The 26,074-nt window shown below is 32.6% G+C and overlaps 1 protein-coding gene and 1 pseudogene across 1 annotated transcript; one reads left to right on the forward strand and one right to left on the reverse strand.

The window, feature by feature from the left end:
* Positions 1 to 6,434: 6,434 nt before the first annotated feature.
* LOC142523733 (mitotic checkpoint protein BUB3.3-like) lies at positions 6,435 to 10,357 on the reverse strand (annotated as a pseudogene).
* Positions 10,358 to 20,106: 9,749 nt separating this feature from the next.
* On the forward strand, positions 20,107 to 22,215 carry LOC142525376 (cell division topological specificity factor homolog, chloroplastic-like). The gene is made up of 2 exons (XM_075629655.1): positions 20,107 to 20,318; positions 21,406 to 22,215. The coding sequence occupies exons 1-2, from the start codon at positions 20,214 to 20,216 to the stop codon at positions 22,000 to 22,002; spliced, it is 702 nt and encodes a 233-aa protein (XP_075485770.1). The 5' UTR covers positions 20,107 to 20,213; the 3' UTR covers positions 22,003 to 22,215.
* Positions 22,216 to 26,074: the final 3,859 nt, after the last annotated feature.

Consider the following 26,074-nt stretch of genomic DNA (forward strand, 5'->3'; position numbering starts at 1 on the left):
CTTTATCCTTTGTAATTTCTGTTTAATGTGATGAGGGCATGATTCGTGATAGAATAAAAGATGCCAAATTGCGTGGGTCACGGCGTAAGTCAGACTTCTTCAGAGTGACTGGGGAGCCTTGATTCAAGCGCCACTCTGCACCCTCGATGCATAAGTTTCTGATAATCGCATCGTAATCCACAGTGCCAGTAATCAACGCAGTATACTCGTCATTTTCAAAACTCGGCAGGTTATAGATATCATTAATGGTTGCCGAATCGAAATAGACCAGTTGCCCTCGTACCAAAACTCCGTAGTCCTCGTGTTTGATTCTCAGATTAGCATAAAATTCCCGGACTACAGATATGACTGCATCTGGCGGTGGCTGGGCTATATCTAACCACCCCCTTTGCGCAACCTCTTCAATTATCGGACAGTCAAGGTAAGTCAGATCTAACCCTCTTTCTTTAATAATCGACCTAGACATGGTGCTCTCATAAACTCGGAATGCTTTCTCGTTCCAAAATTTATGAGCATCGTAGGAACGAGAAGAGGAAGCTACATCCTTCGATCTCTTTCTAGGTGGCATGATTATCAACAATATCCACACTTATAATCAACAAATATAGACACAATGGCACCCACAATGCTTGATTTCTGAAAATTGATCCAAACTATAACAACGTAGAAGAAACGGTAACCTTGAATGTAGTAGATTAACCGTAGATGACACGCGGCGGTAGCAAGCGGCGACGGCGGCGCGGCTGTGGCTGTTGGTGGTGTGAGTGTTTGTTGAGGGAGGAGTGTTTGTTTTAAGGATTTATTGAGAGTGTGGGTGAATTTGGATTTGTGGAGGAGAGGATTTGGAAGGAGAGTGATTTTTGGAGACGGATTTATGGAGGAGGCGGCTGTTTCTTTGTGGGAGAAATTCGTAGGGTTAAAGATAAGAAATTAATTATCGAGCACATTAGCACTGAATTGATGTTTACGGATCCTTTTACTAAAGACATTCCACCATTAAAATTTAAGGATCATACAGAAAGAATGAGACTTATTTCCTTTATATAATTTTGTTGTAAAAACAAATTAATGAAACTATGGTGTGATATTTTCTCATATTTATTGTGCACACATTCGTTGATTCGAGAATATCAATAAAATTGGACCTCGAATAAACATAAGGTTTATTCATTAATTTATACAAATTTGAGATACATAAAGCATTGTAATACATGAAAGATAATACTAGCTTCTGGAGGACACATCATCATGATTCATGTATTTTGTTTTCTCTTCTATGGTAAATGAGATATAATATGGGTCAAGAGGGATAATGTAAGAAAAAGTCACCCATATCAGAAGAAAAATAAACGTATAGAAAATGGCGGCGACCATTGCCTACAACTTTTGACAAAATATGTGTACGTGTCACCTCAACTTTAGAAAATTGAGACGCGCATGCGCCTCTTTTTTTTACTCTTGGGCTCCCGATGAACTCATCAATGGTATGAGAATCGCCTATAAATAGCGGTGATTGAGGTTTCTAAGTACACATCTCATAAGAATAAAAATACATCATCTACAGAGAGTGTTGAGTGCTTAGAAGGCTTCAATATGAGGAAAACAGATAACTTTCAAATTATTCAATGGTCGGAGGTAACACTTGATTCGCTTCCACATATTGTTTATCATGTTCATAAATGTGTTGAAAAATGAATTTTGAGAAAAATTCTAACATGACAGTGAAATGTCGAAAAGCACAAGGCATGACAACTAAACGTCCTTTCGTTAATTCCAGTAAAAGTAGTTAGGAGATAATAAATTTCTAGTTTTGGAGAAGGTAAGTTCAATTTTTTTGAGACAATTAAGATACATATTTGGCAAATGGAATATAGTCAGCACATTGGCTTAGGTCGCTCAGGTGGCGTCTACTTGCTGGAGACACTGAAATAATCTCATCATTTTGTCTCTTTCTCAAGAAGACATATTGAGAAGATTTAAACACCACCATAAATGATTGTCTATATCAGTGTTTTAAATGGCCGTCGATGACCGTCTAGGCTGGAGGCGGTCATCGACCGCATAGCCTTTGCCTTAGGCGGTTTTGTGGGTGGTCGGAGGTTAGATGAGCAGGCGAGGCTGTTGGTTGGTTGAGGTAGTAAACGGTCAGAAACTTGAAAAGCCCTAGTTATTAATCCATTATGCACTCTATCTTCAAAACATAATATCCAACCAGTCACCCACAAGTTCCAAAAACCTTGCTTTCCTCCTTCCATGTCAGACCGCCCACATCGTCGTCGCTACCATCGCTAGTCCATTGGGTTAGCTATATAATATTTAAAATAAAAGCTTATCCTAAATTTTTTATCTGCTATTGTTTTATTTCATGGTTTTTTTTTCCTTTTATTTAATTACTGAAGAATAATGACGGAAAATAGAAACAACTGGAGGTGAAATTAAAGAAAAAGTCTAGTGATATTGTTTGGGATTATGAGGTATTATATTGGAAAGAAAAAAGAGGTTGGATGACATAGAAATTGTGTAAAAGACTTATCAAGGGAGGAGTTTATCATATGAAGCATCATATTACGGGTATCGAAGGACAAGTTGAAGCATGCCTGATGAGTCCAAATCTTATCGAATTTCAGGGATATCATTTTCGTGCTTATATTGAATTTTCATTCTTTATTTTGTGCTTATTTGATTTAATTTTATCTTATCTATAAATTTGAACAAAAGAGGAAAGAAGTCTAATTTTGAAGATAAAATGATTGTACAAGACTTCAAAGGAAACAAATACCAAAAGAAAAAAAATAACGTGAGAATCTTGGAGTTTTGGAAGAAAATATAGGCAAATCTTGATAGAGATGAAGTCTCATTTTTTAAAATAAAATCTCTACATTCTTATCAACAACTTGAACTTGACAATAGTTTCAAAGATTTAGAGGACTATGCCCATTAATTTGGGATAAAAGGACGTGAACAAAGGGGCACGTGAAGAGAATGGAGAAAGGTACATAACTTTACGTGAGGAAGAAAGTACAAAACTTGACGTGAAAAGACGAGAACAGAGAGAGGTGGTAGAAGACTTATGCAGAAGACAACAACAGAGAAGAAGAGAGCAACCTGGAGGAAGAATGAAGACGCTAGGGTTTTAGAAGACTATGCAAAACTTGACGTGAAAACACCGAGATTTTCTTATTCCTTTCTATATTTTATTCTTATGAATTCAAACATTGTGTTCTTGATTTGTTTTGATTTTATGACATAAATTTCTTTAGGCTAAAACCACGATATTGCCAAACATTACTTTGTTTGGTATTTGATTTTATTTTCAATATATTATTTTTATTTTAATTATTTTTTGATGTTGGTTTAATATTTTTTGTTAATAGTCTGGCCACATATTTACATGTATGTTGATTAATCAAGAATCGGAAGAGGATTGGTAAAATATAGCAACAAATACATCAATCAACACATAAGCAAACTGTCTAGAAATAATATTTGTTTCAGTGTGTGATTTTAGGTGAAAAATGAAATTCCATAAAGATTTAATAAATTAAGATCTAATTAAATTCAATTAAGAATAATTGGTTTGTTAGATTTAAATATGTTATTAACTCGAGGAATTTTTTAATAAATAAATTGGGAATTCACCATGATTGTCAAGAATTTAATAAGTAATTGAATTTTAACATGTGTCAACATAGTAGGGTTTGGTACCATTGTATGTCTTAGTTCTTTATTTGAAATTGAATCCCTCATGATCTTTGAATCAATTTTTTATTGCAATTGTTTTATTTAATATATCATATTTTCATTTATTTTCTTTAGTTTAAGTTGAGTGATCAAAATTCTAGTAATTAAGTATTAGTTTATATGAGATCGATACTTAACTCATCATCCATTTACTATAATTTGACTTAGTCTGTATGCTAGATTATTTTTAACCAAAATATTCGGTCAATGCCCTAATGCATCCGATGAAGACAAAAAAGAGTAAGCGCTTATCTTGAAAATAACAAGAACAAGAAGCGAGAAGTAAATATAGATGTTGATGAAGAGGAAGTGACGCCCCAGATTTGATGATTGTCCTCACTGTACCAAGACGAGTCTTTCCAGCGTGCTTATGTCCTCACTCACACGCACCCTGGGAAACTTCCCAGGAGGTCACCCATCCCAGAATTGCCCCAAGTTAAGCACGCTTAACTTTGGAGTTCTTATGTGATGAGCTACCGAAAAAAAGATGCACCTTCATGATATGAGTAGTACAAATCAAATCTTTTAAGCCCTCTTCAACTGTACAGTCCATTACATTGAACAGTCTCGGAATCCCTCTCATTCCCGTGTGGGTTGGTTCATTCATGTTCCCTCCACCTAGAAGTCTGCCAGGAGCCGCTCATTGTCCGTGCAACTGATGGCACCGGCGATCACCCCCTGCCCTCTTCGGCCCCGGGTCTCACAGGAAGATTGTCAAATGGAGGGAGATTCTTTGGAAATGAAGTCAAAGCACCTCGAGCCTATTGATAAGTGGACATCTGCAATTGATCCAGCAAAGACAAGATAACAAAACATAAATGATGCATTGAAGTTAAAGTTTACAAATGATGTGCATGAGTACCTTGCTAGATGGATTTATGAGGCAGAGATTCTATTTCTTGCAATTGACAATAAAAATTTTAGACAATTTGTAGAGATGGTTAGCCAATTTGTCTCCGGCTATAAAACTCCAAGTCAATATGTTCTAATAGAGTCACTTTTGAAGCAAGAAGTTGAGAGGACATATTTAAAAAAATGCATGAATAGTGGATGAAAAATGGATGTTCAATTCTGGTTGATGCATGGATGGATCGAAAAAGGAAAAATATCATGAATTTATATGTAACTGCAAACTAGGCACTTCATTCCTATGGTCTATTGAAGAATCCATAGAGGCACACACCGGGCCTTAAATCTTCGAGTTCGTGGAAAAATATATGTCTCTTTTACCCATTTTTTGGTTTATTATTTTTTTGCATCTTTACTTTTTTCAAGTTGGATGGTGGGGACACTCCAAACTTACAAAAAAAATGACAATGAGATTTCTCTGTTTAACAAATAGTTCACGGGAATGTGAAAAAAATTGGAGGCAATTTGAAGGGGTTCATAATTCATTAACTATGTTATCTATAATTTCATTTATAATTTAAATTTTTTAAAATTTTAGATACATACCAAGAATAGGAATAGGCTCGAGGCATCAAAATTGAATGATCTTGTATATGTTAAATTCAATGCCAATCTTATAAAGAAGAGCAATAGAGAACGAGCGGAGATTTGATTCTATTCTCTCAAGCAAGTGAAGCTCAAGGTTGGCTTGTTGATGGTAGCGATGAAGATGAGGTTGATCCAGGTTTGGGACTTGCTTGGAGAATGGTGTTCGAGACCTCAGGAGCAGATGAAGTGCTACAACCAAGGACGAGTAGAAGGAGCATCCCCATTAGAGAATGATTTAGACACATCGGAGGAGGAGAATGAAAAAAATGCTGATTTTGAGTCTGGTTATGACATGATTATGAATGTAGTTGATGGTGCATGTATAGATGATTTACAAGATTAGTTATATTCAGCTTAATCCTTGTTGTCGTGTTGGATTGAAACTTTGAATTTTAAACATAGGTTTTTTGGTGAAAGTAATGATATTAATATTTAACTTTTTTATTATTAATACGGTGACGAATCTTTATTAATTATCTTGTTAATTGCACTTATATATTTATTTGCACCTTGTATAACTTGTATTATATTATATGAAATTTATTTATGCATAAACATCATTTTATTTATAAATATATTGCATGATTATTTATAATTAAAAAATTAAAAAATCAATAGCTTAGGCGGTCACCGACAGCCCCGCCACCGCTTGCCGCCAATTATAACACTGACCTATGTTATATTTTTAGTCCAAGACTCCAAACGATTCTAGCTTAGGCTAAACCAATGAAAAATCAAGAATAATTTCATTGTATATCCTTTGAACTTATGAATAAAGAAACAAAGATAACTAAATATCATGTTAGAGATAACAAACATTGAATGATCTAGCAATAAGAAGAAGCATGCGTAAACAACCTTTTACAATCTAAAATTCTGATGGTTTAACTCATAAGAAACCCATAAACCCACTAAATAGATCATGAGCACACCATTAACTTATACTGACCCCTCATTCTTTGAGTTGGATTTGCACATATATTCCAAATTAACCCGTCCATCAATTGACCCAACAACAAATCCTGCAAGAAGAATCATGAGAAGATTAGGTTGATTCAGAGGCTCAGTAACAAAAACGTTAAGAAATGATTTAAGAACGAATTTAAATATTAGGAATGTGGAAGAGATCATATCCTAAAATGTAAATGCAACATTTCAAAACCTTAAGTGTGTTAAACTTTTGAGTTCGTGGAGAGCTAAAGGTAACTGCATGCGTCAAAACTAAGGTCCCAGGATAACTCTTTCATTCGGAGTGATCGATCAAAGTAGCGTAAGTCATACTTATGAACTGATGATTTGAGAGCAACATAAAGATGAAAGTCAGAGAGTGATATAGACTCAACTTCCACATTTAGATTTCCCAAGAGGCCAACGGAACTTGAAGAGCATGAATCCCAAAACTTAACTTATTTATCCCAACCACCAGTGATAGGCTGACCTACACACACATCCAAGTGAGTTTATGTTGGTACTTGTTTCAGGATTGAATAAACATAACTATCGAATAGGCACTTGCGAGTTTTAATGGAAGGCCTTTGAAAAATAAATTTATCTTTTCGTCTCATTCAATTGCCACCCTCAGCTTTCAAGAATTACAACATTTCCAGAAGCCATTACAGAAATTCAATTAGCACTCATTCTCCCGGCATCTCATACATACCACACATGCTCCATACAGGGAGAATACGGTATAATAAATGGTACTTCACATTCCTCTCGCTTCAAAAATAAGTTTCATGATCAAAGAACTGCCACAAGGTAATTGCAGTTTGCAGAAGATAAACAAAAATTCATGTTACTCTTACATGTTTTCTCAGAGTATTCAATACAAGTTGCTAAATCATCATGATGTCCTAATCTCTGGCTGGTTCCCAAATGCATGTCATACCTGGGAAATTTTTGAATTAAAAGTGTCACGATGCCGAGTATACTCAATATAAGATGCAAACAAATGATCATGAAAAGATAAACATGAGAGATTGCTCTGCGTGAAACACAATATGATGAGATTCTTGAGGATCAAACTATTACTGTACCAAGTTACAATCTTTTATCCTTATGATATCAAAGTTGACATGTAAAACAATATTCTTTAGGAAAACCATAGAACGGCACTTTATATGAAAAAAAGTATCCAAAGAGGGCAACGAAGGGCAGTCAAAGTAAGCCAAAAGTAAAATTAGAATGGAAGGATTTTCTTTTTAGAAAATATTGAAATAATGTCCATCTTGTTTTAGTGTTACATTCATGCAGTCTTGTTAAGTGTCATGTGAAACATTTATTCAAGAAATAAAACACAAAACCTAACAATAACGTTATCTAATGGTCGTCAAAAATTAGTATTTTTCTGATAAAAGATGAAAAGAGATAACTGTTTTGTGCATAAAAAGCATTGGTGCAAACATAATGCCGCGAAGGAAACTATAAATTATCGAATTGCACAAACTTGAGAATAGAACTAGCAGAGACAGCCCTCGCTTTACTCTCAAAATCAATAACCAAGAAGAGCTTCCCAATCCGTCCGAGCTTCTAAACTGAGCTCATGTTTATCCACATAGTATAGTCCAAGATTCTGTTCAAAAAAATTAAGCTTCCCACTATTAAACAAATAAGGAATAATTCAGTATCCATATTAATAGAGGAATAATTTTATTGGAAAAAATACTAACAGAATCTCATGAAGAAACCATGATATTGTTCAAGAATGGCGAAAATCGAATCCTGGAAATAGCGTTTTGGATCTGCTTCTTGAGATTCAAACAAAAATTGATCGAGTAACCACCTGAGCTATGAAGTTAGCCCTTCATCAATTGAGAGACGTGCTAAGATGTGGTGGTCTACTACTTCGATGACTGGATTCTCATATGATTATTCCATCTTGGGATATGTTAGTTGACGTTTCAGGATAATTATTGCCCTCCATCATTCACTACAAGAAATTCTGCATACAACAATGCACATACGACAACGGTTTTTGTGAAAAACCGTTGTCGTATATTTTTAACAACGATTTTAGCGAAAACTGTTGTCTTTTGGGGGTCAAAGACAACAAACCGAACGGTTTTTAAAAAATCTATCAGCTAAGTATGGCAACGTTTTCCAAAACCGTTGTTGTTTGTCCAAAAACCACGCTAATCGACAACGATTTCTTAAAACCGTTGTCGATTATCCAAAAAAACAAGTTAATTTTCGGGACGGTGTAAAGCCAAACCGTAGCAAAATTAAAACGTGCGAAAGTTTTTCAATTACCGTCGCTATTACAAAAAACCGTCGCCAACTGGCTATAAATAACACCATTTTCGGTCAATTTTCCTCCACAACACTTAAAATTTTTTTCTCTTACACGATTTTATCACTTCACACAACACTTAAAATTTTCTCACCACTTCATAACACTTAAAACTTTTCTCTCTTACACGATTTTACTAATTCACAACACTTAAATTTTTTTATCTCTTACACAATTTTAGTTTCGATTGTTAGTTTCTTTTAGATTTATTAAATTATTAAAAGTAACTTTTTTATTTTTCGAAACAAATTAGCGATGGAAATCTTGATTAAAGACCGTCGCTAAAAGTAGAGACGGTCTTGATTGCTAATTAGCGACGGTTTATTAAACCGTCGCTAATTTTATTAGTGACGGTTTCCAAAAACCGTCGCAAATTCTACCTACAACAACGGATAAAAACCGTTGTCATTGAACGAACTTTCAACAACATCCTCAGTTATAACAGTTTTAAAAAGATTACAACAACGGATAAAATCCGTTGTTGTATGCCGTTTTTGTTGTAGTGATTCTACAGTTCTAAGACTTCTGAATTCATGAAACAGAGAGATAATTCATTTGAAGAATATGCTGATACGTTCTATGCTATTTTGAGGAATGCTTCTCGTGTTGCTGTTAGTCACGTAGTTGTTGAAAGTTTTGTTGAAGGATTGAATGATCGTTTGCATCATTTTGACTATACTGGGAAACCAATGAATTATCTTGAAGCAGTTGAATTAGCTAAGAAAGTCGAGGCTAGTTTAAAAAATCGTTGTGGATTAACGTATTTTTGGACAAACAACAGAAACCGTCGCTAATTTTAGCGAATGTGTATCATAAACCGTCGCTAATTAGTGACAATAAATATGATAGCTACGACAACGGTTTTGTCGGTTTAAAACCGTTGTCGTTGAACGCACTTTCAACAACACTGTCAGTTACAACAGTTTTAAATGACATATGACAACGGATAAAATGTAGAACCCGTTAAATCAGACTACGTATAAGTCATGCATAATTACTATTATTTAAATTAAAAATGATTTCTTTATTATTTAAAGCATTTTAAATTTTATTAAGTCGTGATCATTTATTTTAAATCGCAGTAGTTTAGCTTTTATCTTTTCGGATAAATAAGCGAGGCCGGACCGGAGTTGGAGTATTGAAATAAAATTTAATGATAAGAAAATATTCCTAGAATTTATTTAAGATAAAGAATAACTTATTTTAATGAAAAAAATGTTTAGGGATTTAATTAATTAATTAGAGATAAGTAGTAAATAAGTTCCTTTATGTCCAATAATTAATTAAAAACCTAAATTAAAATGTGTGACCAATTGAGAAAAATTAATCTAGGCCTATTTTATTTAAGAAATTGTAACTTAACATGTTAGTAAATTTATTGTAAGAATTAGTCATGCATGCAAGATAATTACCATCCTAAATTAATTTATTATTCCACTAAAATACATAATTAGTGTTTAAAAATTTAAGGAGATAAAATTCAATATTTAATCAATATTTTCCCTCCATTATCTTGCAAATTTTCGGCCACCTCATTAAAGATTTAATTTTGTTTTGGCAACTCACCATTTTGATCAATTTCCTTATTCTTTCCTTGGTAGATAATCCCTTCATTATTAATCATAAATAAATCATGATTTAAGCAATATTCTCCCTTACTTTTGATAAGAAATAATCGGTCACCTCACCTCCAAAATCAACCCCCAAATCCTATGATATCATATCATTTCCTATCTCACTAGCAACTAGGATAGAAAGATATTGATTACCATTCAAATCCCATTTAATTAGTAGACTTTCCTTCATTTCCCTAGCCATTCTCCTCCCCATATTCTCGAAAATTTCAGAGAGAATTCAGTAGCAAAAGTCGTGAGAAGCAAGGAAGAAATAAGAGAGAAAACAAGAAAAGTAAGAAAGAACTCCGTCTCCGCCGCGCCGTGTCGTCGTATCATTTTTGTTTTCTTGTCAAACGAATTTCAGGCATGTCTATACTCTTTTTTTCTCTTCAATAAAGTTATATAAATACTTTAAAACATTATATGTACATGATTCATAGAGCAAAACCGATTTTTGGACAGCAACTTTCGAAAATGGTGTACAGATTTTTTCGGCTTCCTCCTATGCTTCACGTTTGGTATTGTTTTTGTGGTTTCAAGGTTTGGCTCGATTCCAGGCACTCAAGGATACAATGAGACACGATATAGGGTGTGTTAGGAAGGTGTTAGTCCATTGGTTTCAGTCCCTTCCCCCACCCCCCTCCCCCAGCAACGAGTTTTGACAGCAACACTTCATGTTGCAACTTATGAGTCTCGATTTCTTTGTTGGTTGTCTAAGGGGAGAGTTTGGATCATGGTTGGCCTGGGGCCTATAACCATGGTTCGAACCCTTCCTTAGCATGTCTAGGACGTGACCAAGATGACTTTTCATGGCTTGGTTCATGGTCCCATTGGTTTTTAAAACAAGCAAGACAAGTCCCTCGGTTTCTTTCTTTTCGATTTTTGGTGTGAGTGAGTTTCGAAATTTGAGTAGTTGGGTGGATCTTGGTTGGCTTTTTAGCCCTTAGCCATGGTTCACACAATACCTCATGATGTCTAGATCAAGCCATGGTCGATCATATGGCCACTGGAATGATACATGACATCAAAAACAAGCAACACCCCCCCCTCCCCCCCACATACAGCATATGGTGTTCTCGGGTGGAGCTTGGCGTTGTCCTATGGATTTGCTTGGTTTGTAGTTGGCTTGTAGCCATTAGCCATGGTCCAAGCCATACCTTAGGATGTTGGGAAGAGGCTCTGGTCGGTAATTCAAGCTTCAATGGCCAATAGCCTCGTAAACGAAGCAAGGAAGCACAACAGTTGCTGCTGCATTTTTTTGATAGCAACTTTCCTTTGGTTCAGAGGCTTGTTTCGAATTCTTGGTTGGCTTTTCACCTATGGCCTTGGACAAGACAGTACCTCATTGAGTTAGGAAGGTCATGTTTTTGGCCGTTTGTGATTTGGTTAAGTTTAGAGGTCGTACAAGAATTTACGGTGCAATGTGCCAAAGTGACTCTCGAAAGAGCGTTTCACGGTTTTGGCCACCATTCACATCTTTTCGTGTACTACATCCTAGGGTCATGTTTTCCAGTATTTTAGGTGTATTTTAATGATGGATAAATGATGGTTCAATGTCGGTTCGGGTTGGTACAAAGCCATGGTTGAATATTAAGTTTGTTGGGCGTAATAGTCTCGTTTTTAGTTCGATTTTGAAGTGTTGGTCAAGTTAAGTTATTTGCATGTTTCTCATGTTAGAATTAGGTCGCAGCGAGCCTGAGAACGATCCAACCCATTTGGTAAAGACATGATTATAATTATATTACGTGCATAAAAATATAAAATGTTTATTTTTGAGATATATGCGATATGTCTTGTGGTCACCTCACGCTTATGGGATTATTACTTCACCCGGTGACTTACAACCGGTTCAATTCCATGTATGGGTACGGATATCCAGTCCAAGGGCTGTGATGATCTCTACCGCCCAGTATACTATGGTTTAGTCTGATCAGACGTGTATTTTATGTTATGTTATGTTATGTTACGGACCACTTGCGTAGAACATTATCTCAACAGAAAATTATGATATGTTATTTTATGACCGGACTCTATCGAGCAAACATTTTACGTACGATTTTAAGTTATGCATGTATTTATAATTATTCATGGCACGATTTTCACGTTACGCTTTACGATATGATATCTTTACATGGCGTGAAATTTTATGATATATTTTACTTGTTATCCACTATATTGAGTCTTTAGACTCACTAGACTTGATTGTTGTAGGTACTGATGAGGTCGGAACCGAGGGCGGGGACCAGTGAGCTAGCTTGGGTCGGCAGTAGTAGGAACCCGAGGATCTCATGTTTCAGTTTATTTATCATTTTTATGCTCAAACTCATTTTGTCTTGTTGAAATATTTTAAGTGATTGTTTTGAAACAGTTTTTACTTCCACTGCTATTTTGACATTAAACCTTTTTATCAGTTTATTTTATGAATGAGGCAAGTTAATTATTTAAAAAGAAAAATTTTAAATTATTCCGCAAATTTTCAAATACGAAATTCGGGCCTCTACATAAAATCCGTTGTCTTTTAACGTTTTTGTTGTAGTGTAAACTGGACCTTTTTTGTGATAATTGCGGAGGTAAAAATTACAATAATCTGTATGTGGAGTACAAGGAGTTTGCAATATTTGTGGCAGACCGGGTCACTTTGCTAGAATTTGTCCCACTCAGACATGGAAAACAATTCAAGTCATTGATGGAGCACATGGTAATAGAATTTCAGCATCATCTCACTCTTTTCAGTAGTCTCTCCGGCATTTACATCGGTTTAGAGGTCGTAGTGGTCATCCGCAGAATCAACCATCTGTTCAAGTGTTTTTTTTTGGCCGAATATGAGGCTCAGGCCACTCCAGTTACCATTATTACCAGTATTTGTACTTTATGTGGATTTACAGCATGAGAACTATTTGATACTGGAGCATCTCATTCTTTTGTTTCTCATACATTTGTCACTTATCATGATATATGCACAACTAGCATAAATTCCAATCTATCTGTTGCTACTCTAATGAGAAAAATGATAATGTGGTGTTTAACGTATTGTTGTTTCATGATGATAATGAGTTATATCTATACCTCACAGTCCTACCAATGTGAAGGTCTCTGGAATTATTGATAAAAGACATTAAGTATGATTTCACTGACACAAAATCAGATCTAGAGCTTTTTTAGTAATCATTGATCATGTTGAAAGGATTCAGCTGGACCTTGTTTCTCTCCGAAAGTCCATTTTTTTAGTTGAAAGTGTTAGTATCGGTTAAGGATGATGTGTTTAGAAGGGGATTTGAATAAACACTTCGGTTATTATAATATTTTTCGGATATAAATCAGTTCTTTAAATAATTGATTCAGAAATCTTGTGTGTTGATATCAACCAGTTAACTAATGATTGTAGTGCGGAGATAAACTGAAAGATATATTGAATATGTTTGGATAAGGTATTGAAAACAAAACAAATAAAATTATGAACACAAAGAATTTTATAAATGTTCGGAGTCTTCAATTGTTCTTACGTCATCCCTTCTATCTCAAAGATATGATTTCACTAAAAAACTTTGATTGATTACAAAGATTTATAAAAACCCGCTTCAGTTGGATTTATACAATGTCAAAATGAAACTTCCAACTTAACTTCTTACTTATCACTTTGATAACTGAATAGCTCTAATAAATATCCCGAATCCTATGAATACAATAATGATATGAGACTAAATTGTGCGATTTGTAAACTGAATAAACTTGAAAGTACATCGCAGATAATTGATATTTGTTCTATTGGTATTTCATTTCGTAAACTTTCTTCAACTAAACTCATCAGCTATAAATAGTAATCGATTCCATCGATCACATTAAATGCATTTAATGGTTAATATTTGTTGAATCGTCTTCTAGTCCATGTAGACGACTTTATTCTAAAAGAGGTACGATGTATCAGATTGTTATGTTTCATCTATTCTGCTTTGGTACGAATTGTTAATTTGTCTGCTGAGTATTTCAAAATGCAGTTGATGACATGACTAATTGATCAAAAGTCAAACTGTTCAACTAATAAGTTCAGCTAGACTACATCAGTTCTAGTTGATGTCTTCTCAGTTTGAACATTTCAGTTGAGTTAGGTCATTTCAGTTCTGTTTTGTGAAATCTTCAGTTCTGATCTTCAATCTGTTTAATGAACTCTGAATCATCAGTATTAAGACTGATTTAATCTTATAAGAACTTTAGTCTATTAACTTCAATTCTTAATCCATTTAAGTCCGATAAGTTTTCTTTCAGTTACAATATCAGTTGCGTCAGTTTACTTTGGTTCTTCAGTTCTTTTATTGATTTGTTGTCAAACTCTGAAATTTATAAGTTCCAATAGAGAGGAAGTTTTCTGGAATCTCAGGCTACTTTTATAATTGAAAAAAATTCATTTTGCTGACAAGATTGTTCACATGCGTTCTTTTTTTCTCTCTCAACTCTCATATATTTTTACTTATCTTAAGAAAATAGATGCCAAGGCATCACCTGAAAAGATGAAATTTTTGAGTAATTTTAGGTTTTGGGGATGTTCCCTTTATAAGTAATTAAAATCAGAATCACTAAAATTCAACACATCAAGCAAATTCAGCAGCCACTAAGTTCAGAAGACTACCCGCGTACTTATTCGAAGACTGTCTAAGGTCTACTAAACTAAATGGATAACCCTTCACTAAATGATCATACTATACATTTATGAGCTCATACTTATTTCTTTAATAGATGAATAATGAATTTTGCAAATCAAACATTCTGATAATTTTCGGTACACTAGTTAAGGAGGATATATTATGACGGTTGATTATCAATGTCATAAGCATTTATTGCCACATACTATTTGTTTGAACACGACGATTGAGACATGACATCTTATATGCTTTAACTTAGTACCATAGTACGAATAATTTATAGGCATTCAATTTTGAATGTTGAAGATCATCTATATAAGGTCATTCCAAGATTCAACAAAGAAGACACGCAATATTTTTTAGAGTAGATGTCCTGCAAGCCAACGGTTGGCTAAGGAATTTATTTACTCAAGTGAAATAAACAATCTTTATTTTAATATAATTTAACTTTTAATGGTTTCGTTATACTTTATCTGTATATCCATGCAAACAGCATAGATAAAGTCCTTGATTATGTTTTAATACAAATGAATCGTAATTCGATGTTGAAACTCATTTGTAAACACTTCATATTCTAAATTCGTTCCTAGTCGATTCAGCCGCTTAAAACATGGATAAAGGTCACTTGAGCTCGAGACTAGCATCTGTGATGTTGTGTACTGCGTTTATTGGTAAGGGCATAGAGATGTCCAAACATACAGATGGGTAGTCATATGATGATTATACCGAACAACCCTCCCTCGGACTTTCCAAGTGGTTATCATTCATCGAGAGGATAAGTCCGTGGTTATGATTGTACACCATTAGTCCTTACGACCCGGGACAACACTGAGCCTCTATATGCTAGGGTTGTGCTTTGAATCGTTTACCAGCTCCAGGAGAGTCATCAGGTGGCGAGGTTGGATACAGTTGCGACACATATAGGAGCCAGTGCATTGTAGTCGGGGAGTCACCGCTCACCTACGGGTGTGGATATCCTATGTGATCTGATGAAATAATAGTGCATGGAATCTCTGGCCAGAGTACGAGATGTACGTTGGAGAAGGAGTTCTCCAAATAGTACACGCGATGCCACTATTATAGTTATCACATAGTTATCAAATTAATATGCAACACTCGATGAACCAATGATTGCAAATTCGATCGGGATATATGAGATGAAGGGACCGTACAGTACGTTAATCATAATCGACTGATTCTTGCAGGCACTATCAGTGATACCTAGGGGATCATGGGGCGATGCTACTAGACGCTCTTACCATGATCCGATGGGTGCAATCAGAAATGAGTTCTGACATTCTTGATCAAGGTGTTGATGAAAAGAATGAGGCTAACTAGGGTAAGCCCGAATAAAGGATTATGTCCTGAATCACAAAGAATTGTGAACTCACGGCTAGCTGTATCCCTGAACCATTGAGGGTCACACAAGTACTGGATTGTTTGTTCCCGTTGAGAGAATAGATTCAAGAAGTTGAATTTATATTATATAGTAAATTCAAGGAGTTGAATTTATGATAATTAAACTTTGAGAGAATAAATTCAAGGAGTTGAATTTATAAAATTTGAGAATTTAATTTATTAAACTCAAATGTTGGGTTTATTAAATATTAAATTTTGGAGGTGATAAAAATTCAAGGAGTTGAATTTATAATTTAAATAATAAATTCAAATGTTGAATTTATAATGTATTTAATTTATTAAGCTCAAAAGTTGAGTTGATTAATTAATAAATTAAATATGGTGGATAATATGTTTAATGGGCTTGTAGGGGTACAAGTCCAACATATTAAATAATTAAAGTTTTAATGGGCTTTGATTAAATTAATTAATCTAGTTGGACTAGCCCAATTAATTAAATTAAGCACATTAATGTTAATTATGTAATTAGGCTATAATTTAATTATAAATAAGACATGCAATGAAAAACCCTAGCCTACAACCACATGATTTTCGAGAATCACACCTCCAAAAGAATAAAAAAAAAATTCGGCCACTTCCTCTTGAAGAATTTTGGAGCCGTCTCTCGATATTTGTTCTCCTGCGTAAAATCTCTTTCATATTCTCTAGTGCAATTTGGAAGAGGAACATACAATTCAGTCGTGGACTTGATTAGAAGGAAAGAAAGGATTTCATCGAAGAAAGTTCGTAGGGAATCAACAAGAGCTAATCCGTTTATACCGGATTAGTTGGAGCCACGTGAATAATTCACAAATGTATAATTTTCTAACATCCTATGTATGTTTTTGTTAAAATCATACGAGCGTCCAAAGCAAAACATATTTTGATTGTCAAAATAAATAAAATTTATAAAACATCCGCTGCGTTTGGGCGTGTAGAAAACCAGATCCAACAATATTAACTTGCCTGCAATTATCTTCTAAGAGTTTACAAGTTTTGCTAAAAACATTTGAACAAACTCTCAAGATCTTAACCGGATCATCAAGTGTTGTTTCATGCCCATCGATTATCTTGGTATTCATTTTATTACTTGAGTAAGTTATTGTAACTGACAGAAAGAATCTTTTCTTCAGAAGTTTGTATAAAGTTTTGAGAAGTTAATACTAAGAATTTCAATAGCAGTGTTTAAGACCTACTGAAGTTGATGTTTGTAGAAGCTATAAATATCAAAATATTTTAGTGAATACTTTCTGGAAACAGAAGAACGAGAGACATAGAATCATTTTAGTCTTCGAACTTCTATAAACAATTCTTGTGTAATACATTTTATGCTCTACTGATTTTCATTTGTTCACAAAGTTTCGGTGGGATTATTTGTATTGATTATATTAGTTTTATGATGAACTTTGAAGGTCAAGATATGATTTCAGTTGCCAACACTAGCTGAGATCATAAACAGTCTGATTAAGAAGAAAAATTTGTGAGTTGTTTATTCACCACGTCTAAACACTCTATTGATCCTAACAAAATATTTTTGACGTTTTTATATATTGATAAATAAATATGTGCCTATTTGTGAGTAAAAAAAATTTTTTTATTAGAAACTTACAGTTTTATGGCAAATGATTCAAGTATGTAACTAAATGATTTTTTATTCTTATATTATTTTAAAAATAAATGATTTGTTATAGAGTATTCAAAAACAAAAACGATAAATTTCATATTAATAATAAATATTAAATTATAAATATATGAAAATATATTTAAAAAAATAATATTATTTAAACTGATATATAGGTGATTTTGCTAATGTCCTAATTTTGAGTGCGTTTAGTTGAAAAAGTGAATATGCTAAAAGTATGTGTTTTTTAAGATATAAAGTGTTTGGTGACAAAAGACGTTTAAAAAAACACTTAAAAATATTTTTTTAGAAGCTAAAACTTATGTTTTTTTAATTTTTTTTTAAATTAAAAAAAAATCATATTTATCAAAACATCAAAATCGTTTCTGTTTTTTTAATAAAAACACTTAAGAATGAATTTATTTAATAAAAGTACTTAAAATTTGAATTGTTTTAAGTGCTTACAAATAATAATTTTTCGATATATCTAATTTTTAAATTGAATTTAGAAGTTCCTTGGTCGACTTTATTATGATTAAAAAAGTTAAGTTCATGTTTTAAGTGGACGCGTGATACGAGCTCGAAATTATGTGTGAAGCTTTTCAAGTAATTTAGGAGGGTGTTTTGGTTCTAGACTTTTAACGACTTTTATGGAGTTTAAAAGTAGTCTAAAAAAGTCTAGAGATATTCAAATTAAACTTTTATATACTCTATAAAAGTTTAGTGATATTCAAATTAAACTTTTGTAGAATTTTAAAAAATCACGTGGTATTCAAACTTGACTTTTAAAAATTCTACAAAAGTCTATAGGTATTCAAAATGTCAATAAAATTTTAAGTGAACAACAATATTTTTTTATTGCTAACAATAGTTTAAAATCAAAATTATTAACAACGTTCAATTTTATTTATGGAGTTCCAGTCATAAAACCTCATAAAATTTAAAATTATATTTAATAAAATTTTTAAAAAAATATTACATTACATAATAAAAAATTATATATTTTATTAACCTATATATTAAAAATAATTATTATTTTAATTAGTAAAATTTAATTTTATTATTAATTATTATATAACATTTGATGTTTAATTATTTTTTATAATTTAGTTAATCTAGATATTAATTTTGATTATAACTCAAAATTCTTACACATGATATATATAAGTATTCAAATTGAATCAGATAATGAAGCTCAATTGTTTTCATTGGTACAAGTTTATGGAAGTGACAACTTTGATCAGATATTTAATGTTAATGAACAATAAAGAGCAAATGCTAATGCATGGAGGGATATTATAGCCAATAAAATGTGGAGCGATGTTGATCAAATTGTCAGTAATGATTAGAACTTTTTTTTATAAAATACTTACTCATTATTTTGATCGTTACTTTAATAAAATTTTGTTATAAATTATAAAAATATTATTCATTAATATGTTGAATTGACATATAGAATTGAAATTTTGATTTCAATAAATTAAATAGTTAATTTGTCGTTTTTCACATACTAAATTGATTTAAATTTTAAGTAAATAAAATTCATTTACATTCATAAATTAAAAAATAGTTTAAAATTGAAGAGGATATCTATGTCCAATAATTATTTAACAAAAATTAATAAAAAAATAAATCATAATTATGAATTACGAAATTAACATAATTCTATGAAAATGTATACAAAAGTCTTGAAAAAAATCTATAAGGGTCTATGAAATTTATTTTACAATTCTATAAAGGATTCTATAAAAGTCAATAAAAATCCATCAACTCCACAAAAGTCTTTTATTAAAAAGTCATTAAAAGTCTATAACCAATATTGTTTTGTATTTCAAGGATTTAGTTTTTAGTATCTCGTATTACGAAATATAAAATTCCATTAAAAATTAAAAGATAAAAACAAATTTTTGATTGTCCATCTAATATTTTTAGTTATTTTTATCACGTTGGAATCCGTCTTACTGAAAGTAAATTCTCGGATTAATATAATAGTTTATAAGCCATGTTAACCAGATATACCACAGCTGATACTTATTTTATAATCATTGATGGACTTGTTTTAGTAAATTTATAAATAAAATACAAATAAATTGTTATTTGGTCAAATATATTAGTACGTTAAATAATTATATATATGCACGGCATAGGCATATGATATCTTATTCACACCCTTTTGCTTGTTTGAAAAATATTAAAAATAATTATTAATCCAAAAAATATAAAGAATAAAAAAATTATTTATATATATATATATAATATAATTGGAGAAATAATAAAAAATTGTTTATAGTGTCAATTCAACCGAAACGACGTAGTATTTATGAAATTCGCCTGCATTTACTCAACAAACCCTACTGAATCGGGGACCAATTTTGACGCAACTTTCTCACAATGGTGAGAATTTGAAGTCCAAAATGGACTTGCCTATGGCGATTTCAGGAGATTTTAGGGTTTCCGCAGCTCTGAATCCCTACAAATTTAACCCTCTCCGAACCTCAACGCAATTTCCTCCTACGAAGGTTTGTTTCAACACTTTCCTATTTTTAAACGTCGTGAAATTTTCGATGCTTTGTGGGTAGAGATAAGATGGAATTTTTCGCTGTAATTGTTTGGGTTTTAATTAGCGGCTTTATGGTTCCATTTTAAACTCAAGAAACATAGTAATCAGGGGGGCACCGACGGTGTAGAATGAGAGCTAATTTAGCATGTATTTTGAGGCAGGACTTGTATTTTTAAGAATTAATATGCATAGAACTGAAAATTTTTCTTGGAGGGAGACCACCCAGCTTAGTCCGCCATGAAAGTAATGTTCATTTGTAGTTTTCTCATACAAACTTATTTTATCTGACTTTACGATTGCTGTGATAAGATTGGAGATTTGGCATGTGTCCCGATGTAGGATTGCTAGCTTTTCGCAGCTGTAGTTGTCACTATTTCCTGAAATTTTATTGTATATTGTTTCTCTCTCCTTTTCCCATGATTCTCGCAAGTGCAAGTGCTCGAATTTTACATTTTACAGCGATTTCAACTCTACCAATAGATCATTTGTCGATAGATATCGATGATGTGTCTTTTAGACTGACCTGATAAATTTAGCTGATCTGTTGTTTGATATATTGCGTTTTTCTCTTGAGATTTATGTATCCATGCCTTGTTTGCTATATTCTGATTGATCTTGCGTATGTCTGCATAACTATAATTTATTCTCTTTAATTACTTTGTTGGTCCTGAACTATGCTGTTTTTGAAATGTTGTGTGGGGAATAATCTTCTTCTTTAACCAGTTATGGGAGTCTTACATAAGATTACAGTTCAGGTAACTAAAATAGTTTCAATGAACCCTATTTTTAATATAAATATATATCTATCATCGTCAAAGATTTTTTTCCATTCATAGCTGGTTAAAATAGACTGTTCCAGTGTTCTGAGTTTCTGAGATTCTCTATCTTGTGAAGTGTTTTCTAAACCTTGCTTTAAAAGTGCATTTAGCTGTTTTGACTCAGGATTGTACTTTTTTGACGTGACATTATGATTTCAGATTAGCAAAGTGAACATTCCACCGGATACTTATATTGATCCCATTTTTCTTAACCATATTGCATGGCAGGTGGATTTCAATGCTTTTGTTAGTGGGACACCTGGCATTTCTTCTTCACCAGCATTTGATGATGGCCATACTACCATTTGCTGCAACTCTAAACGACATCTTGGAATTTTTGGAGATCACAAACACTCCCAAAATTCCATCAACCAGGAGGTGGAGAGCTTCCTCCTCAATGCCATTAAGATGAACTTTTTCGAGCGATTAAACTTGGCCTGGAAGATAATTTTCCCATCACCTCCAACAAGAAAGAATTCCAACGCTAGAACTGCCAAGCAACGCTTGAAGATGATTCTTTTCTCCGATCGATGCGCAGTCAGTGATGAGGCTAAACAGAAGATTGTGAGTAGCATTGTGACCGTGCTATCTGATTTTGTAGAGATTGAATCTCAGGACAAAGTTCAACTTAGCGTCTCAACAGATGCTGATGTTGGCACCATTTATTCTGTCACCGTGCCTGTTCGGCGTGTGAGATCCGAATATCAAATCGGTGATGAAACAGGTTCGATAACTAACATTGAATACAGAGACACTGGTGAAAGTTCTGGTTCTGTTGATGTCACGTTTGATTTCTATGTGCCTGGTGACAAGTTCAAAGATTGAGTGGGTGAAAACAAGTGATACCGGAGCCAGCCCTGCAGGATGACATTTTAATGAGAGAAATATGAATAGTTGCCTGTTTCCTTGGTTTTCCCTCCTCCTTTCTTCTTGATATGGAATCAATCTTCTCTCTTTGTTTGGAAAGATAGTATATTCTGTATATATGGTTGAAAATTTTATGTTTCATGATCCAAATGAAACTGCTACTTTTGAGAATTCTTCCCCTATTGCCTGAGTTTTTTCGCACTATTGTTTTCAAATATGGTCTCAAATCACTGCCGGGTAAAAAATTTTGATGTAAGACAATTCTTTTTATTTAGAGGGATAATCTCCCTAATTTCATCTGTTATATATTATATAAAAATATCTTAAATTGTTGATGGTGTAATATCAACAAATAGAGTGATATTACTGCCATATAATAAAAATGACAAAAAAATTTATGTGAGATTGACACATGGTCAATTTTAAGAGATATATATATTTAGGTTATTCATAAAAAATTAATATTCAAAAAAATTCATGCGAGATCTTCACATGGATCAATTTTGATATATATATATATATATATATATATATATATATATATATATATATTTGTGTTATTAATGAAAAAAGTATTATTTTTTGTGTAAAAAATATTATTTTTTATTATAAATATAAAAATAGTTGGTTGTCTCACGAATAAAAATATGTGAGATTGTCTACTCTTAAAATGAAGAGTAAATCAATTCCTTTTATAATATTTATCATGTATGAATAATGCATACAATAAAGATTAATATTGTAAAAATTTACGTAATTTAATTTTCTTGTTATTATTTCAATTGAATTGCTACTTACTAGTCTATTATTAAAAATTCTCTCACAAAATATATTATTCTAAAAATTAAAGTAATTATACATACATGAATTAGTTTTTTAACAAGTATAATATTTTATAATACATATAAGTTATATTTACAATTATATATATTACACATGTGTATTTTGTGATATATAATTTTGTTGTTATTATTATTATATTATTATTATTATTATATTTTTACAAACGTCCTGGTTTCAATTGAAGAGGGAACTTTGCTTTGCATGCCATTTATTTTTCTTTTTTGGGATAAAATTCCAGTTTAGGATTTTTCATAACAGTCATAATTCGCCCCCCCTCCCCCCAAATTCTAGCTCAACTTGATACGGTCCCTCTGACTTAAAAGATCCTCAATTTCGGAAATCCACAACTCAGCTTTTTCAGCTCTTTCATAAATCCACAACTCTAGTGTCCTAGATTCTAATTTAAACGTATTTTAATTTACGCTCTGATATCATGATGTAATACTCAATTATTATAATTACAACTAATTATCAAACGATATTGATTATATTTAAATATGCAGTGAAAAATAGCTTAAAATATTTAAAAATTGATATTAAGGCCTGTAAAATTTCGGCATAACCTCTTCGTAAATATTAATACAAAATTTAAAATACTTGTAAAAAAAATAAATCAAAGATGATGATGTTGTATTTGTAAACAATCACACATAAGTGTCGACCAGACTCAAATCAACAATTCACAAGCAGCAGTTCAAAATATAGCCAACAAGGTGATCACAATCATACTTGTGTTATCACATAAAATAGGTGATACAGAAACTTGGATTCTGTAATCTCGTAACTGCTGCTGAATCCAAAAAAAAGTATGAACAATAACTTCAAGCAGCCAAATATTCATCCTATGTTGTTCGTGTAGCAATAGAAGTCTGTGTCTTATTGAACCATGATATCAGTCGATCAATGATAAATTGGTTTGAACCATTTATATCTTTCATGTATAATTTGCACCCTGCATAGTCATCTGAATATTAAATTAAATATGAAATCCTTTGGATACCACAATCCGACATTATGGTTTTTTTTTTAATATTTCAGAATTCGTTTAGCAACAAGAAAGTGAGATTTCTTAGATTTAGATTGAAAGAAAACATTATATCATGTTTACTGACCGTCAAATAAAGTAGAGATCTTATGAGACCTCGATACACTGTTACCTTTATGAAATTTTTCCTTCATCTTTGTCGTGATTAGTTGATGAAATCATTGGGGTCGCCACTGAAGTACATGTTTTTATTCCGAACTTTTTCAATAGATCTTTGGTGTAATTCATTTGATTGATAAAAATTCCAAATTTCATTTATCTGACTTGTACTCCTAAGAAAAATATTAGTTCTCCCATCATATTCATCTCACATTTATCTTGCATTAACTTGGTAAATTTCTCCCGCTTTCAGATCCAAAAATAATATCATCTACGTAAATTTGCACAAGCAATTTAGGATAGTATTCAATGAATTTAAATAAGGTCTTGACTACTGATCCGATTTTAAATATATAATCAATAAAAAAATTGATATTGAATGTCATATCATTCCTTTGATGCTTATTTCAAATCATACAAAGCTTTATGCAAATTAAACATATAGTTCTATAGAGCATGGTCGATAAAACCTAGAAGTTGTTCACATATATCACATATTGTAGCAAAACATTAAAGAATACACTTTTGATATCTATCCGAAATACCTTGAAATTCTTGTAAGCAACAAATGCAAAAAAGAATCTAATGACTTCCAATGGCTACTGGTGCGAATTATCAAAATATATTCCATCATCTTGTCTGAATCATTGGTCTTTCAATCTAGTTTTGTTTATAATTATTACACCATCTTCATTTAATTTATTCCTAAAAACTCATCTAGTACCAATTACTGATCGATGATTAGGTCTAGGAACTAGATACCTTTTATTCTTAAATTGATTGAACTCATCTTGCATTGCTTCTGTGGGGACCCGGACGCTAATTCATTTCTTAATCATCCGTGAGAATAATTAATTCAATTATAATAAACAGGGTCTAAATTTTTATTTTATACAAGTCAAATGCGGAACATAGTGGAATTCATTCAAATATATACATCGATAATAAAGTACAAGTCTTGTACCATATACAGTCATTTAAAACTAAGGTTTAACAACTAAATATCAAGTGTTCAAACCCTATCTAAAATCCAAGTCCGTAGTCTCCACTCTAATCACAATCTCTCTTCATCTACTCGACCCTGATCCTGTCCCACCTGTTGCCATGCACACATACAAACACGACAACAGCCGGATAACTCCGGTAAGAAATACCTCCCAGTATAGTCAACGAAACATGAAATCATATAAACAATGTAAAAGCATGTAACATATATCAATAACATGTATCAAAATCTGAAACATAACCAATATAAAATCGTCAATCAGACTCGTGACTCCACGTCTCAGACTAGACTCAATCCTAGTCTAGGGATCCCGTTTTTCAGATGTTGGTATTCCTATATCGGATTTCAGTAATAGAAGAAACTCCAATTCTATTCAACATCGATATAACCAAACATCCGGTGTCTTGACCTATCCGTCACAGACTTTGGCAACCTCCGCCAATCACTATTCGGTGACAATGTGCAATGGGTCGTGACGGTTCCATCACCATCAGGCCCGTCTGTCACAAGACCAATCGTCTAATACATGCTTTCTATAAATCAATAGAACAAGCAAATCAATTCAAATCAATGTACACAATAACAATAAGTATGTGGTTCAGGGAAACTCAAGTATATCACACTCGAGTCATTCTCCCGGTTCAACATTGACTTATCCCTTTCTTTGATTGCAGTTCTGACAACGTTCAAGTCTGGAATTCGAAGTCTATCAATACTCAATCTGGCAATGACAATATCAAGAAGTACAATATCAATATACTGCTCAAATCAATACCGAATCTGATCAATCTGAATCTAACTCAAAATCAACGGTATAACGGAACAATCTGAATATTCCCGTCAATACAATATCAACAGATATCAATTACCACACTCATAATCAATAACAACACAAATCTGATATCAAGTCTCAATCATATCAACTCAGAAAATCATAACAATTCTATACGGTATCCGTTCTTCAATCCGATTTCGATTATACGATGTCTAACATGTCAAGAACATCATATATGAATCGTATCCGATTCTGGCAATAT

This window comes from Primulina tabacum, chromosome 14 (genome assembly GCF_025594145.1).
Source record: "Primulina tabacum isolate GXHZ01 chromosome 14, ASM2559414v2, whole genome shotgun sequence".
In the NCBI taxonomy this organism is placed as follows: Eukaryota; Viridiplantae; Streptophyta; class Magnoliopsida; order Lamiales; family Gesneriaceae; genus Primulina; species Primulina tabacum.

Excerpts from the sequence above, each read along its gene's own strand:
- LOC142525376 (XM_075629655.1), top strand. The coding sequence starts at position 20,214 with ATGGACTTGCCTATGGCGATTTCAGGAGATTTTAGGGTTTCCGCAGCT. Across the intron at positions 20,319-21,405 it reads CGCAATTTCCTCCTACGAAG|GTGGATTTCAATGCTTTTGT; the intron begins GTTTGTTTCAAC and ends ATTGCATGGCAG.